Source organism: Thalassophryne amazonica, chromosome 7, assembly GCF_902500255.1.
Source record: "Thalassophryne amazonica chromosome 7, fThaAma1.1, whole genome shotgun sequence".
NCBI lineage: Eukaryota > Metazoa > Chordata > Actinopteri > Batrachoidiformes > Batrachoididae > Thalassophryne > Thalassophryne amazonica.
Genome location: NC_047109.1, coordinates 100,016,413 through 100,033,430, shown reverse-complemented (window position 1 = coordinate 100,033,430; position 17,018 = coordinate 100,016,413). Strand labels below are relative to the sequence as shown.

Genomic DNA, 17,018 nt, shown 5'->3' with positions numbered 1-17,018 from the left:
GCAGTAAGTTTCAGTTGCTGTGCTGATTGTCAACATGGATTTGGTGCTGGATTCCTGACTGTAGAGACAGCGTAGGAGTGTACCCGGCTGTTTTGTGTCTGTTGATAGTTCGGTCTGATGTCGACTCATGTTCGAGCTTCAGCTGAACAGCAGCCGGTTGGAATCACAGATATGGTGTAAATGTGTGTCAGCTTATAGAAGAGCAATCAACGTGATTTAAATCAGTCATGTTTGCTTTTACAGGCATGACTGAAGCAGCATTTATGTGGGCTGTTCAGGTATTACTGTTCAGTCTCTACATGTGACAATCCAGTGAGTGAGTGTGTACGTGGTACCATAGTTTAAACCTCCGGAACTCGTTGCACAGTAAGAGGAGAAAAATCCAAGAAATCAAACCCCTCACACACACACACGCACGCACGCACGCACGCACGCACGCAGAGGACTCGCTCTCTGTGACATCCTAAAATCTGGAAGCTCAAGAATTTAGTTTTGACAGGCGTGAAGTTGCTCCTTTGTCTGACATGTTTTACACATGAATACTACTTTTAGATTTTATTTGAGCTCAAACAAGCTGTTTAAGGTGGCATCTGTGACATCATTACTGGTGAGCATGAGACAGGAGGTGGTCCACATTTACAGCTGCCAGTGCCGAAATACCAATAATGTGGGAAATGTTAATATTATGAATTGATATCAGTGTGTTGTGTACATTCAGTTTTGTGTCACTGAAGCTGGTGGAGCTTCAGAGATACTGGTGACTGCATATCTGCAGTCGCCATATATATTTATTTCCGGCATTATCCACACAGTAGCAGTTGGTTCCTAAAAGTTTTGCTTCTTGGGGACTTTCAAAAGTTTTTTTTTTTTTTTTTTTTACTTTTTTGGTATACTAATTTATGCTGTGTTTCTAATAATTATAGGCTGTTTATAGTACAAACTATACTTTTTTTGGAGTCTTTATGATCAGACAAATTATGTGGCATACTTTTCAACAAGTCTGAATTGCCGTATTCATGCGTCTGAGGGTCGTGGACATTTCACGTGACATTCTGCCTGAAGAGGACATGGGTGCATGCACAATCACAGCCAAATATTACATTTGTCACAGCTCCAATTTCAATAAAATGTCATATTTCATTACCAAAAAAAAAACAAACAAACAAAAAAAACAAACAAAAACCCTCCCACAAATAACTCACCTGTTTGTCTGTTTTTGTCCTGTACAAATCCTTTTCTGGTTCATTAAATGTGCTCCTTGTCAGCTGATGTCTGGAAAGTTCTTAGGAAAGTTTTGTGCTTGCTGAAAACTTGAGCGTCTGTCAGAACTTTCCTTTTCCATTTGTTTTGTCCTGTCCTTGTCCGTAGCTTGCCAGTGGACGTCCAGTCTGTTAGTTGCTTTCTCAGTTCGCAGCAGGAAAACTGTCACAGCAGAATTCCATCTGCAGTGGCAGACTGCAGGAGGCAACGTTCCTTATATAATCACATGGACAATTTCATAGTTTACTTCACTGAAACATTTTGCACAGTGTTATATTTGTGCAGGAAAACCCTGGTTCTGATGGTAGCTTCAAAAGTTCCTACCTATTTAAATCCAGGCGACTCTGCACTTAAATCACCTCCTCGTTAAGATAAAACATCCATTTGCTACAACAGATGTCATTTTCCTGTCAGCCTCTCACTGAAAACAGTGGGATGTCCAGATTGTCCTGCAGCTGACTGCCAACATGGGAAGGCATTTTTTTCTGTTTATCTTCTGATCTTCTGTTCATGTCTAGAAGCACTGACCTGCAACATTCAGGCAGGAGCGTCGTAACTTTCACAAAGCTAGCCATTGTCCCGGAACACTTCCTGTTTCTTGGACAAGAGACTTTCAAAATGAGAGGACATTTTAACGTATATTACCAGTGCAAACTGATGACATCGTCAGATGTGGAAGAGATGAGACAAACATCATGAAAACTCTTTTTTTTTTTTTTTTCTCCATATGTTGGAGTCATGAAATTAATTATTTTAGGTGGGCATTTACTAAACTTTAATAAATATATATATTTGGGTAGGCATTTAACCAACATTCTTTAAAAACAGGGGTGGGCTCATGCTTAGCCAAGGGCAGACAAATGCATGAATGTTGTAATTGAGCCCTGCCTGGCTATAGCTACCACTCTCTGTGTAGGCCATGTTTGTATATATATTGAGGGTGGAGGGTGTCGTTTTGCTGTACAGTGTGCATAAGATGAGATGAGATGTTAGCACCTCACTTGAAGTGCAGATCAGTTAGTTGGTGTGTCCAAAATAGGAAGCCAGAGAGTCCGTGTATGGACTTCTGTGACATACGTCACTGAAATCTAACGGTTTGCAGCTTCTAGTTTACTTATTATAGTGGTTTGTACATATACAGCCAGTGAACTGTGGGACTTTGATGATGGTTAATATAAAACAACCATATTTAATTGTAAAAAGTTAGATTGAACATGTTTTGTATAATAATAATGATAGTATGGAGACACATGCTGAAGGTAACTATCAGCTTCTTAGTTAAGCCACACTTCAAAATTGCCCGTTGTCTAAACTGGTTTTGTTCATTCCTTCCACAAACAGATATTCGATGGTGATGGCTATGGGCTATCTGACGGCGTGCCAAGTGAACCGAGTCTTCATCTTTAACTACGGAATCCTGTCCACTGATTTTTCTGGGTAAGGAGGCGCTGACTCGCTCTGACCTCTCTGTGCCGCACCTCCTCTGTGAGAGTGGTGTCAGAGCTGTTCTCATCTTATTGGTTAACGTTCCCTCACTTGTGGTGCACCTGCCGACACAGCCAGTGCTGCCGCAGCCTTGTGCAAATATGGCACCACTGATTAAAATCCAGCACTGTGGATTGTTCCTTTTTACACACACAGGCACCTAAAGGCAACTTTGTTACGTTGGTAACTGGGCTGTTTTGAAGGGAGTTGTCAGTTGCCTCTTTGTGCAAGTTCACCTCCTTTTAAACCTTACAAGCATAAGTAAAATGGCCAAAGGTCATAAACTAACCGTGTGCTGCAACTCTTTGAAGGATCATCAATGTTCCAACAGCTGAGAAAGAAGCCAGGGAGGATTTTGTGCAGTAAAAGATGGGAATTATCAGGAAAATGCATGCAGTTGTACCTTTTTAAAAGTGACGTTTGGCTCTGCTGCGTTCAGCAGCTTTGTTGGCCAGTTCTGGTATGGCTGAATTTGCTGGCAGTCTCGGTTTCACTCCTCGTGACTCTGGCAGTGAACCGCCAGGCCTGTGAGTCAGCCTTCGCCTGTTCATATATTGAATTAGAGCAGCAGCTTCTGTCAGATTCCAGATGGGATCAGATAAACTGCTGTAACTCATAGATACTGTGTGTGTAAGTACATGAAATAAGCAAATATTGGGGGGGGGTACACTTTCAGATGTAAGACTGAGCTGCACAGTTACGACAGTTTTCCGGAAATGGGTGGATTTTTGAATTTTACTTTGCTGTAATGTTTCCGTGGATACAGCGCTGTTGGTAACTGCTGTGTGTTCTCCCCAGACGTATTTGCTTAAGCTAACAGTCTGAACGTCTGCTGCATTTTTGGTTTTCCTGCTCAGATAAAGATTGTTTGAGGAGACAAAGCACCAGTTGATGGTCATAAAGATGATTTGCTGCACAAACCATCTTGTTGTCCTTATGAAAGAGCAGAGAAGTGGTTTCTTGCTCTCCTCTCTCTGGTCTTTGTGATCGCATGGCAACTGCAGCTTCAGAACAATGAGTGCACTCATTTTGATAAATTTAAGAACAGACAGGAACTCGACATATATGTGCACACCACAGCCTGTCCTGTTGATTAACATAAGGACTTTTAAATTCCAAAAATAAGCAAGATGAACAAGTAAATGGCCATTGTACAATATATTGGTTATTTGATGCAGTTTGGGCAAAAGAAATTGTAAGATGGATGCTGATGGAGAAGTGAACAGTGGATTTATGTAGCAAGCCCTCAGCGTGAGGTGCGTACCACAAGGGCTGTTAAATTCCAAAAACAAGCAACATGTACAACCCCTGGCAAAAGTTATGGAATCACCGGCCTCAGAGGATGTTCATTCAGTTGTTTAATTTTGTAGAAAAAAAGCAGATCACAGACATGACACAAAACTAAAGTCATTTCAAATGGCAACTTTCTGGCTTTAAGAAACACTATAAGAAATCAAGAAAAAAAAGATTGTGGCAGTCAGTAACGGTTACTTTTTTAGACCAAGCAGAGGAAAAAAATATGGAATCACTCAATTCTGAGGAAAAAATTATGGAATCACCCTGTAAATTTTCATCCCCCAAATTAACACCTGCATCAATCAGATCTGCTCATTGACATTGACCTATGTGTCTTTTTGCAAGGAATGTTTTTGCAGTTTTTGCCCTATGGCAAGATGCATTATCATCTTGAAAAATGATTTCATCATCCCCAAACATCCTTTCAATTGTCCAAAATATCAACATAAACTTGTGCATTTATTGATGATGTAATGACAGCCATCTCCCCAGTGCCTTTACCTGACATGCAGCCCCATATCATCAATGACTGTGGAAATTTACATGTTCTCTTCAGGCAGTCATCTTTATAAATAAGTGTAATTATATGTTGGACTTGGACTTTTGGGATGGGGTATGAGGGGTGGGTAATTTATAAGCTTTGCTTCTTCCCACCCCCTTTTCAGGCACACGGTGTTAAATTTGATCTTGTTTTTTTTTTTTTTTATTTGTTTGATATGTTGTCTTTATGCTGCTGTGTTGTTGCTGAAATAAATAACCTGTTTACTGTTTACTATAAATCTCATTGGAAAGGCACCAAACAAAAGTTTCAGCATCATCACCTTGCCCAATGCAGATTTGAGATTCATCACTGAATATGACTTTCATCCAGTCATCCACAGTCCACAATTGCTTTTCCTTAGCCCATTGTAACCTTGTTTTTTTCTGTTTAGGTGTTAATGATGCCTTTCGTTTAGCTTTTCTGTATGTAAATCCCATTTCCTTTAGGCGGTTTCTTACAGTTCGGTCACAGACGTTGACTCCAGTTTCCTCCAGTTTCCTCCCATTCGTTCCTCATTTGTTTTGTTGTACATTTTCATTTTTGAGACATATTGCTTTAAGTTTTCTGTCTTGACGCTTTGATGTCTTCCTTGGTCTACCAGTATGTTTACCTTTAACAACCTTCCCATGTTGTTTGTGTTTGGTCCAGAGTTTAGACACAGCTGACTGTGAACAACCAACATCTTTTGCAACATTGCGTGATGATTTACTCTCTTTTAAGAGTTTGATAATCCCCTCCTTTGTTTCAACTGACATCTCTCGTGTTGGAGCCATGATTCATGTCAGTCCACTTGGTGCAACAGCTCTCCAAGGTGTGTTCACGTCCTTTTTAGTGCAGACTAACGAGCAGATCTGATATGATGCAGGTGTTAGTTTTGGGGATGAAAATTTACAGGGTGATTCCATAATTTTTTCCTCAGAATTGAGTGATTTCATATATTTTTCCTCTGCTTGGTCTAAAAAAGTAACCGTTACTGACTGCCACAATCTTTTTTTCTTGATTTCTTATAGTGTTTCTTAAAGCCAGAAAGTTGCCATTTGAAATGACTTTAGTTTTGTGTCATGTCTGTGATCTGCTTTTTTTTCTACAAAATTAAACAACTGAATGAACATCCTCCGAGGCCGGTGATTCCATAATTTTGCCAGGGGTTGTACAAATAAACATGCGATAGATCACATATTTGATGTTATTCAATGCAGATGTATTGAAACACGACAATTAAAATTAGTTTGGATTTTTGTGTATTGTTGTAGTGTACTTTTATGTTGCCATTTGCTCTTTTATTATTGGAGTTTATTTTGTTTATGCCTTCATTCCTGGGATAGCCCTTTATTATTCTTATTAATAACGAATGCATGATTTTTTTTAGTATATTGGTCACACCGAAGAGTAAGTCGTAGGACCTCCCAAACTAATAAAAATGCTTTTTATGGTACATCTCTTTGTGCATCCCACTGCTGAATAATGTGCAAGTTCCTGTTGTGATGAGCAGTAAAATAGCTCAGTGTGTTGAACTCATAGGACTTGGTCTTACAGTTTTTCACATCATTCTTCAAAGAAGGGGGCACAAATTCTTCTCTAGGCTCATCACGTGGGCACCCGTCTTCCTTCAGGGCACTTCAGGGTCAGGAATGGTCGTTTTGAATGTGAGCCTCTGTGTTGTTAAGAAATACGTTGAGGTCTTCATATATTTAAATTTGGTTGAAAAAATTGCACAAGAGTTCACTTTGATTTGTCAATCATTTCTGCAGGATGACCTGTTCTGAATTTGATGCGTCTCGACAGGAAAGAGAACATCTGTAGGGTGTCGAGTTGCTCACACGGGCTGGCGCATTAAAAGCTGACTGCCAGCCGTCATTGAGCTGGCACTGCCAGCCACATGGCACACAGCCTCTCTGTGCCACAGTTTTCCACGCTTGTGCACACAATCCAGCCCACTCAGGAACACAGAGCCAGTGAAGGGACAGAGAGGGTTCTGTCCGAGAGTGAAACTGGAGCAGGATATCTGTGCTGGACAGTAATGTCCTCCACCAGCACATTTTACAAGCGCCACGTCCCATCAGGGCAACTGGAGGTCAAATATGCACTCAGACGAACATGACGCTAAAGTTCATCCCTATTTTAAGGGGTTGTATTGCGAACATTATCATCAAGTGAATGTGTGTCGCCAGGTATCTTAAAATTTCCGACCAGAAATAATCTAGATTCCGACCTGGTGCATATCAAAGAAGAAAGCAAAACATGATGAGGTTTGTCAGCGCTGACCTGTTTTTGTGCCTGCTGAGAATCTCATTGGGTGGGTCTCGCGTAGCAAGGGGTGGGGGTGGGGTGGACTGGCTGGAGGCTATTCCAGCAGTCACTGGGTGAGCGGCGGGGTGAACCCTGGACAGGCTGTGTTGTGACATAATAAATGATGTGCAGGTTCATGTGCATGTGGTTGTGCATGTGTCCACAACCAGTTGAACTGAATTTGTGGCACAGAGAGCCCATGTGACTACTAGCTCATTTTTAGCTGTTCCCTCAATGACATCTTGGTGTTTAACGTGCCATTCCTTTGTTCCTTTAAGTATGAAGTCAAAAAAACTTCAGAGTTGTCTGGAATGCAGCACTAGTTTCTGTTTTTTTTTTTTGTTGTTTTTTGTTTTTAGAACTACAAACAACTAGGACTGCTCACGTCCAACAACTTACTGGGGATTGCTCAGTACAGAGAGTGATGTAATGTCCCTGTAGTTGTTGCAGCTCAGGTGTTCACTCATTCCTTTCCAGGGAGGGACAGGAATTCGTTTCTTCTAGTCTGTTGGGTTGATACCCATTTCCCACATGGATGCATGGGTTGTTTGCAACGCTAGGAGAGCATCGTCCCATCCACCTCATGTAGTTTTAGCACCAACACCACAGGCCCCTTCAAATGTACCCACTGTCATTTGTTTCCCACCACCATTGTACTGTCACTAATTTGGTGGTTGCAGCTTCTTCAAGGATCAGCCATGAGAACCTTGGCAGTAGAGATTGTTGACGTGGCAGGAGGATCAGCCTCATCCAGCTGCTCAGTGGAACCAGCCCAGCCAGAACCGTGCAGCACAGTCATCTGTCATCACTTGCTGTGACTGCAGAAGGACAGTATGTACATTTACATGAGGGCAGTGCTTTGATTTCTCTGTAAGCAGACCATTAGACCACAGATGGTAGATTCCTCAACAAATGCCTCCTTGTCTACCCTCGGTACAATCTCAGGCACTTTCTCAACTCCCTACGCACCGCAGAATTGCCAAAACTCCTGTAGATGATATTAGAATCTCTTCTGAGAAGAAACTCATCTTCTTGTGAACATTGCAATCCATCCACTGAGATTGGCCACATTCAGACCTGTAGATTCGGAGAGCACCGTCTCAATGTGGAACATTCCAGGATCCTTCAGTGACCATGGAAGGTGGTCATTTAAAAAAAAAAAATGTCCACCGGGTGCGCCGGTACTCCTTCTCAGTTTGCACCTTTGTGTTGCCATGCATGGAAGCAACACACGTGTTGCCCCGTGCATGGCGATATGTCATCTCCTAATGACTCTTGTTAGGAATCAGTTCTCTGAGTTCTTTGCTCATCTTTGGCAGTTGCTTAATTGTCATAACACATCTCCATTGTACACCATGCTCCCCCCCTGATTGAACACAGGAACAGAGTACCTCCCACAGGCTTTTCAGGTTTCAAGCTTTGTGCGGCATCTTACCAGTCCCTGTACCGACCCTGTAACTGGAGTTACTTTCTGCAGGCTGGATGTCTCACTCAGTCCTGGATGCAGTGCCCAGGACAACCATCTCAGCCACTGCAAAAGAACTGGTTATTAAACCCATTTAAAGGTGGAAGGCGCTGATTACTTTACAGTAGGATGTTCCAGAAGAACCATCAGGATGGTTCCAGAAGAACCACAGAAAGCTGTAATAATAATAATATTTTGATTGACTCAAGAAGATAGAAATACTAGTTCAGTCTATCACTTGTCCATGACACTATAATGTATTATTCAAAATTGTGACATTTATGCAGTTATATGATTTAGCTAAAGTCACTTGGTGTCAATCTACTCTGTTGTTGTGTTTTAATCTGCCTCCTGTGTTCAGACCTCTAATGATCGTAACCCAGAAGATCACCACTCTGGCTTTCCAGCTCCATGATGGTAGACGGACACAAACATCATGCTGTCATTTTCAGTGTTTAAACCAGGGTCAAATTTAATAATCTTGCAAACAAAGAAAGGAAAGCCAAGTGTGACAACGGATCGATCAAATCAGGGGGTGAACACGTGTTTGAAGTGCCCTACTTAAGAATGACTTCACCCCTTTATTTTACAGGGATGTTTAAAAAGGCTGAACAGCTGAACCCAGAACAGACGCTCCTGGCTATACAGTAAGTTTTCACAGCTGAAGTGATTATACTCATTAATACTGTGATATTTAGGCTTTGATGTCTTATTTAGGATATCTTTGATGTTTGCTTTTTTTACCTGCTTAGTTTTCACTTGCGTACATTTAAATAGGATCATGTATTAGATCCCAGTGTACCATATGCACAAAGGTTGCATCTGATTATCGCCCTTTAATTAAAATGAAAAAAAAAATTTATTTTCCTTCAGCTACGAGGACAGTGACAAGGAGGTGGAGCCAATGAATAGCTTATTCATTTGATTAAAAAAAAAAAAAGAAGGTGCATGCTCATTTTGAAAAGAAGCATCATGTTTGCATGGATTATATTTGACTATTTTCATGCATGTAAACACTTAAAACCATATTCAATAATGTGCATGTACTCAAGCTCTTATTTCAAATCAAACTCCCGTTTGGAACTGCTTGTTCTGTATAATTTCCACACATATGAAGTCCAAAAGGATCCAAATCAAAATTGTAATGAATTTATGAATGTATTTAAAATTTTAACTTTTATCCGTGAAATCTTTGCTCTTAAATAACAGAGTAGGTTTCAAACAATCCATTATTATTATTTTTTTTTTTTACTTGCTGATATTTTGTGGACGAGATGGCACGTTACTCACCTTTCCATCAAAATGAAGAGAGAATATAACACCAAAAGCAAACACTGTTATGGGAAATGCCACCACACTGTCACGTCAGTGGTCGCACTGTGAGCTAGCAGTCATCCTGTTGAGAAGGAGAAGTCTCTGGGAAGGCTAGATTACAGCAAGGCCACTGACCGTGGTAACGGACGTGACCGTCTCACAGAGTTGCCCTGATGATGATTCTTTCGTGCTGTTTTCTGTGCAGTGAGAAGCCTTCTCTCATCCAGTACCTCAGCTACAATCTGAACTTCATGAGCGTCCTGGTGGGACCATGCAGTAACTATAAGGATTACTTAGACTTCATAGAGGGCCGGCATGTCCGCCAGAGGCTCCGCTACCACCCGCCAACATGTAATGGACAGAACGGCTACGATATGCTACCCGAACCATCGCCTCTGGTATGTTCTTGTTTTCCAACACTTCATCTTCTGAAGCATCATCACAAGTCTGGTTTAAGACTTTAATCTGTCTGACTCAAATCTCTTAAGTGCAGATGGCTCCTTTTTAGTTTAGTTTTTAAACAACAACCTCAGTTGTTTCACAACCCTGTCATCCTGAAACATTATTATCCCCCCGGTATGAAGTACAGGGGGGATATAGGGATCAGCATGTTTGTCTGTCTGTCTGTCCATTTTCACTTGTTAGAGATATCTCAAGAACGTATTTAGCATAAGGGTGTACTTGGGTGACCCCACGAGAATATGCAGTACTGATTTGTGGGGACTGGGGGGGATATGTCATCTCCGAATGACTCTTGTTAGGAATCTGTTCTCTGAGTTCTTTACTCATCTTTGGCAATTGCTTAATTGTCATAACGAACTGCTGAAAGGACAATACCTGCATCAACAATACATCTGGAGTCGAACTATAAATGAAATAAAAAAGTTAAAAAAAACTAAATATATTTATTTATTTTACCTATTAAAAATTATGGTATTCTCTGGACCATATGTCACCCCAGAATATTAGTTATATTTGCCCAGAAATGTATCATGAAAAGGAAAACAAAAACATGCATCGGTCTATAAGTTGCATGTATTTTTGAAACATGGTGCTACTGCTTCACGCAACTAGAAGCAAAATGAATATGATTACAGCATTATTTATTTATAACACAAACGCTGTTGGTGAGCAGAAACTAACGGGCTAATTAATGTTCTTGTAGGACACAAAAAAATGCTTTTTCCCATTAAAGACGGAAAAGCCAAACAAATGTGAGCTGACACTCCCACACTCCACATGGGTATTAGTTTCTCCTCACAAACGGCGTCATGTTTAATGGGAAAATGGTGTACTGTTTTGTTTTTGGCTGCGATCACTGAAGCAGTCATGAAAAGTGCAGGTTTTTATTGGTTCCCAGTGGAGAAGGGAAGACAAGGCAAATGGGAGAGGTGGTCTCGGTACGTTTTAGCCTACACATCTTGATAGAGTAGCTCCGTTCTCTCACCTGCACAACCACATTGATACATTTGAGCTCGGGTCAAAAACAAACTGCAACACATGTCCACTTTCCCACAGCATCATCACTTTTTCTTTGCATTTTCACTTTGTTTGCGTGTAATTTCCCAAAAACTCAGAGAAAGTGCTGTGTTTCTGAAGGGGACAGACGACTGCTGTCCCCACATGTAGAAAAATTGTGTTATAAGCATTATATTTGAGCTCTTTAGTGCCCGCCCTCAAACAACAGTGGTGCCCAAAAATATAAGATAAAACATAGGTTTTGCATGTTGCTGTGAAAAAAGTTTAAAATGTTTCACTTTTGACAGCAAGTGCCTCCGTGTGCCACTGGTAAAAACACTGGTTTTAGTCCGATCGTGTGGTTTCACTGAGAGCTTTCTGATCCTGCAGACACGGGAGTTGAGAGTAAAAATGTGACGATGACCGTGGAGCTTATTGACTGGACTCGACCTAAAGGTACGAAGGCTGAAATCGTGATCATTTATCCAAACGATGGACAGAATCTGTTCAGACCTTGTTTCAGACTTTTGTGTGCGAAAACACCCTTATAATGTATATAATTGGTTTGGTCAGAGCAGCATCACATTTTTTGTGTGAAGAGGGTTTAGCCAGGATGTTTTATCAAATATGTATAACAAAAATTGGTGAAAAGATTTGAGCGACCAGATTTGTTTTGATTTATGTGGCTCTTTGACACCCACTGTCACTTTTGGTGGCCCAGGCAGAGGGCCGCCCCTTTGAGTCTGGTCTGCTTGAGGTTTCTTCCTCACACCATCAGAGGGAGTTTTTCCTTACCACTGTTGTCTGTGTGCTTGCTCTTGGGGTTGGTAAGGTTAGACCTTACTTGTGTGAAGCACCTTGAGTCAACTTTGTTGTGATTTGGCACTATATAAATGAAATAAATTTTGGTGGAACCACAAACTACAGTGTTGCATTGTTCACAAACATTCGGGTGCTGCTTATGTTTTAGTCTCGTCCCAAAAAATGGTAGCTGTTGTTCTTCTTTGATCTCACTAGGATTCGTGTTGCGTTCTCTTTGCAGAGTGCCGTCTGTCGAAAGCTGATGGTCTGCGCCGGATGTCTGCTGTTCTTCCTCGTGGTGACCCGGTCGTTGCCAATAATGTACAATGTTGACCCGCATTTTGTCAGCCACGCCTCCTTCCTCTCCAGACTAACCTATGCTTTCGTCTCCATACAAGCGGCGAGACCCAAATTCTATTTTGCCTGGACTCTAGGTGACCTCAGACTTTGCTCAGTGTTTAAATACCTTGTTTTGTTGTTGTTTTAACTGAAGCCATAACGTGTTATTCCTTTTTGTTTTTTTTTTGTTTTATCAGCTGATGCCATCAACAACGCTGCAGGTTACGGGTTCATGGGGATGGACGCAAACGGAAAGCCATCCTGGGACCTAAACACCAACCTTAATATCCTGGGAATTGAGGTATTCTCATACTTTCAGGAAGGCTTTCTGTGCAGTAACATGTAAGCTGCAGAATTGTAATCATATGGTGTAAAATTGCATTATTATTATTGATTGTTCTTTCAGACAGCAACGAGCTTCAAGACTTTCATAGACAACTGGAATATCCGGACGGGTATTTGGCTCAAAACGTAAGTACTGTGGGTATAAACAAATGTCTGCACACTCAATACTTTCTGTGTGTGCGTTTATTTTGTTTTCATGCTGTGTGTTTCTTTCCTCAGCGTGTGTTATGACCGGGCTCCCCGGCACCGGTTGGCTTTAACCTTTATCCTCTCCGCCATGTGGCACGGCGTTTATCCGGGGTATTACTTCACCTTCATCACCGCCATCCCCATCACCATGGCAGCGCGAGCCGTGAGTACTCGCACTCCACGGGATATTCGAATGGAAGAGTTATGAGCATGAGATAAAATACAAATAAAACGGGGTGAACCCCTACAGAAAAATGTTCCCACGTTACCCGTTCAGAGGTATAAACATTCATATTAAAAGGAGACCACTGGAGGTCTTCATGGATCCATGTTTGACAGAAAAATGGGTTATCAGATGTGACCCAAATAGACAGGTATAAACCCACACGTTACCAGTATTATGCAACAGAATCAAACATTAACTTTTTTTTAAGTATGTGATTTTCCTACATCTCACAGGTCACACTTTAAATCCATGCCACAATAAACGAATTAAACTAGAAGGGCACAAAGATGGTCAACAGTCTACACTTTGATATTCTGTTTTTACCTCAATTTTGTGATCATGCAGTGATTAAATTAAGATCAAACCTGTCTGATAAAAGTATTTTCTTCCACTGGATGTGAATGTCCTGATCAGCTCTAAATCCCTCACACTCAGTGGTTTTATCACAACAATATAATATGAATGACTTTATATATGATTTTATTTCTCCATATAGAATTTTAAAATGCTTCATGAATGTCAAATCTGGTAGCATGAACTGGTACCGACCTCTTTGGGTCCTGGATGGGAACCACCCCTGCACATGTCCGGTCCATCCACACCTCTCTAAAGTAGCCGTTTATCTGCTGCAGCCAAGTGAAACGTGGGCGTCTCCTTGGTCTGCTCCAACTGCTGGGGTCTTCAACACTCAGGCATTTGCACGCTGGATCGTGCACAGAGAAACGTGCCACATGGCCAGAATGTCGCTTCCTCACAATGCAAATGATATGAATACTTTGTGGAAAATTGATGAAAATAAATAAATAACAAAACCCTGATCTTCCATTGTTACAGATAATTAAAAATAACATCTGGTTCTGCCAGCTGTAAACTGCTTCTGGTCTTTGGTGGGGATGTAACCTGTGATGGGCTGGTGTCCTATCACAGGGAGAACTGTAGGCTCTCGTCTGCTTCACGCTGTGGTCTACAGGGATGAGCACCGGCACCAGCGGGCCTCAGGGCCTAGTTAGGACTGTTTCTTCTGACAAAGTGATGTAAACAAAACCTCACCGGTGAAGGTAATAAATAAATAAATTGGCTGTCATGGCTCTTAGTTCCCACGTGATCATGAACCAAGACCTGATGCAACCTGTACCCACAGTTTGGACCCCGCTCAGGTCAGCTTTGTTCCTGTGAACTGTGTGAATCCATAAATAAAACTAGGTTTGTTTGTCTACTTTTCACCTGTGTGGAAGTTCATTTGTTCCCCTCTTTGGCTCATTCTAGGTGCGTAAGTCTGTCCGCCATTACTTCCTGCACTCCAGAGGTTTGAAGCTGTTTTATGACATCGTGACTTGGGCAGCGACCCACCTGGCCATCAGCTACACAGTCATGCCTTTCCTGCTGCTGGCAGTGGAACCCACAATTCTTTTTTACAGGTACATTCAGTAAAACGATGACAGTGGTCACAAAACGAGCTGGAAAACTGTCTTCATTATTGTCACATTTATACTTCGGTGCAACGGTTAATGCTTGTGCCTTCCATCAAGAAGGTTTGGGGTTCACAGCCCTCTGTGCTTGGATAAAGATGTTTGCTTCCTGCACAGTAGTTAATATTTTGTCATATATTTCTCCTTAACGTCACCATCTAAGTGTTCACCGTATTTAGAGGGGGTGCATTTGTGCCTGTTCTTTGTATTCTGATCTCAATAGGCCTGTTTGTGTGCCGAGAGTGTGTGTGTGTGTTAATCCAGTGTCTCTTGCCAGCCAACGCGGCAACATTGACCCTGAAGTCACAGCCGTTTGGGGTCTACAGCAGAAGATCAGCGATGATGGGAGAAGCTGTAACTTTCCAGTACTGTAACTAGACAGGAAATGTGCATAATTAAAATATACAAGAAGTTTTTTAATGTTTAGTACAACATAAACAGAATCAAAATACTTTCTTGATGAAATTAATTTGTCATTGCACCAAAGAACAAGGGAGTAAAACAAACAAAAAAATCTAAAATGTACATACTAAGAGACAACTGTGTGTGTGTGTCTGTGTGTCTGTGTGTGTGTTTCCGTCCCTCTCCTGTCCAAACGGCACTTCAGACTTGAGCCAAACTTGGCACAACCATACTTTGACATTTGGGGAGTGACCAAAGCTATTGAGCATTTTAGTAGTAGTAATTGTAGTAATAGCAGATGTCTCTTCTTGAGGAAACTTTAGTCGTGCCCAAAAGAGTTCTCTGGACTCTAGGATCAGTGGAAGGTGATAGTTTTGTTGGTAAGATGAAGCATTCATGTCAGTGTCTGAATCACTTGCACTCGGCATATTCCTGAGCCGCCCCTTAATTGGACCTACTGCAAAAGTGAATTAATATATATATTTTTTTCTTCCAAGAAAATTGGTTTAGCATGTTGGCATAATCCTGTTCAGACAAACAGCTCTGAAAACATGACCTCTTTGATGGAAGTAACAGACATCCCCTTTCCTGCCTGCGCCGCCTGCACATACAGAGAGCTGAGGCACACAGTGACGCATCACTGAGTCTCCCTCTGAAACTGTCAGTTTGAAGAAGTTCTCACTCAAAAATCTGTGAAACTGTTGATGTAGCAGGTTTTAATAGCGTACAGTTTCTGATTGAAAAGTGGAAAAAAGAAGAAAGTAACGTGATATTTTTCTCCCAGCTTGATTCTGTTGTTTGACAGTAAAATCCCAACAACTCAGACTGAAGTTACTAAACTTGCTTCCTGCATTTGTCTCTGTCCTAGGTCGATGTACTTTCACGTGCACATCCTCAGCATTCTGGCTGTGCTTGTCCTCCTGCTTATCCTCCATAGAAAGCACAAACCCAGGGAAGCGTCTTCCTCCTCTACCCAGTGTCCACAGGTCCACACCAACAACAACCACAAACAAGACTGAAAAACCCGCCGCTTCACACCTCTCAGCCTGCGGGGAGTGTCCCTCAAGGCCAAAGACTAAAATGGGAAAACATTATTTATTTTCTGAGGTGAAACATTGACGACGGTATGACGTGTGGCAGGATCCTGGTTGGTGACATCATCTCCCACACTGTGAGACTCAATCTTTCTTTAAGCTGCCGCTCCGTTAACAATGCAGCAGTGTGTGAAGAGACTCTGCTTTGTCCAGCTAACACCAGGAGATGCCAAACTCAACAAACACACACACACTCTTACAAATATCAGGCACAGAAAAGCAGCCTGTAGGTGTCCACTGTGACCGAGTGCGCCCGGGAGACGCACAGCGTGCGTGCACCCACAGGACGTTTTTATTTCTGTCTGTATGTGACTGCTGAGGCTCTGCAACCATGCCACGGGTGAAAAATCACAAAGGCTGTCGATGATTCTCCTAATGTGCAGTTTTCACAGTATGCAGTGACACAAATATAAAGGCAGCTCCTTCATTCTTGATTAATTTTGCACAACATGTCCGCCACACTATGTCCTTGTTTGTACTGAAGGATCGTGTGCTTTGGCCTTAAACGGTGAACTTACAAAATCTAATTTGATTAAATTGCAGAAGGTTGAAATGTTTTTGTAATCAGTAAAGTAGAAATATAGTTGTGGTGACGCGTTCAGGTCCACAGTGAGTGTAGCCACACGGTGACTGAGCTGGGAAGATGAACACGGAAGAAAAAGTAATAATCCATCATGAATTAATTTTGTGGAGAGTACAATTAAATATTGACTGATTTCACCAAATGAAGAAAAATGACTAATTTCACTGCACTGTGGCCCGTGGACGCCTCACCGGGAAACCTCCTCAGAGCTTTCATTACAATAAAACATTCAAATGTTGAGACTAAGAAAAATGTGAATAAATTAAGTGTCCATTTTTGTGGGTCATTTAGCCCAAAACCATTTCCAATCTGTGGAATGTGTTTTTTTTTTTTTTTTTTTTTTTTTTTTTAAATTTGTGTACTGAAATGAACAATCTATTTTTTTTTTCCCAGCTCACTGTTGCTTCGTTCAAAATGATTTCACTTAAAACCTTTTAGACCCGTGTGTGCAAATAATTTATA

General features: G+C 41.5%; 1 protein-coding gene across 1 annotated transcript in view; it reads left to right on the top strand.

The window, feature by feature from the left end:
* The window catches only part of mboat1 (membrane bound O-acyltransferase domain containing 1), a 31,529-nt gene extending 14,774 nt beyond the window's left edge, over positions 1-16,755 (top strand). The window contains exons 4-13 of the mRNA XM_034175241.1: positions 2,602-2,697; positions 8,698-8,753; positions 8,929-8,983; positions 9,856-10,048; positions 12,151-12,343; positions 12,446-12,549; positions 12,655-12,719; positions 12,813-12,945; positions 14,275-14,426; positions 15,748-16,755. Coding sequence (XP_034031132.1) covers positions 2,602-2,697; positions 8,698-8,753; positions 8,929-8,983; positions 9,856-10,048; positions 12,151-12,343; positions 12,446-12,549; positions 12,655-12,719; positions 12,813-12,945; positions 14,275-14,426; positions 15,748-15,898 — 1,198 coding nt within the window. The 3' untranslated portion in view covers positions 15,899-16,755. The remainder of the gene's footprint in view (positions 1-2,601; positions 2,698-8,697; positions 8,754-8,928; positions 8,984-9,855; positions 10,049-12,150; positions 12,344-12,445; positions 12,550-12,654; positions 12,720-12,812; positions 12,946-14,274; positions 14,427-15,747) is intronic.
* Positions 16,756-17,018: the final 263 nt, after the last annotated feature.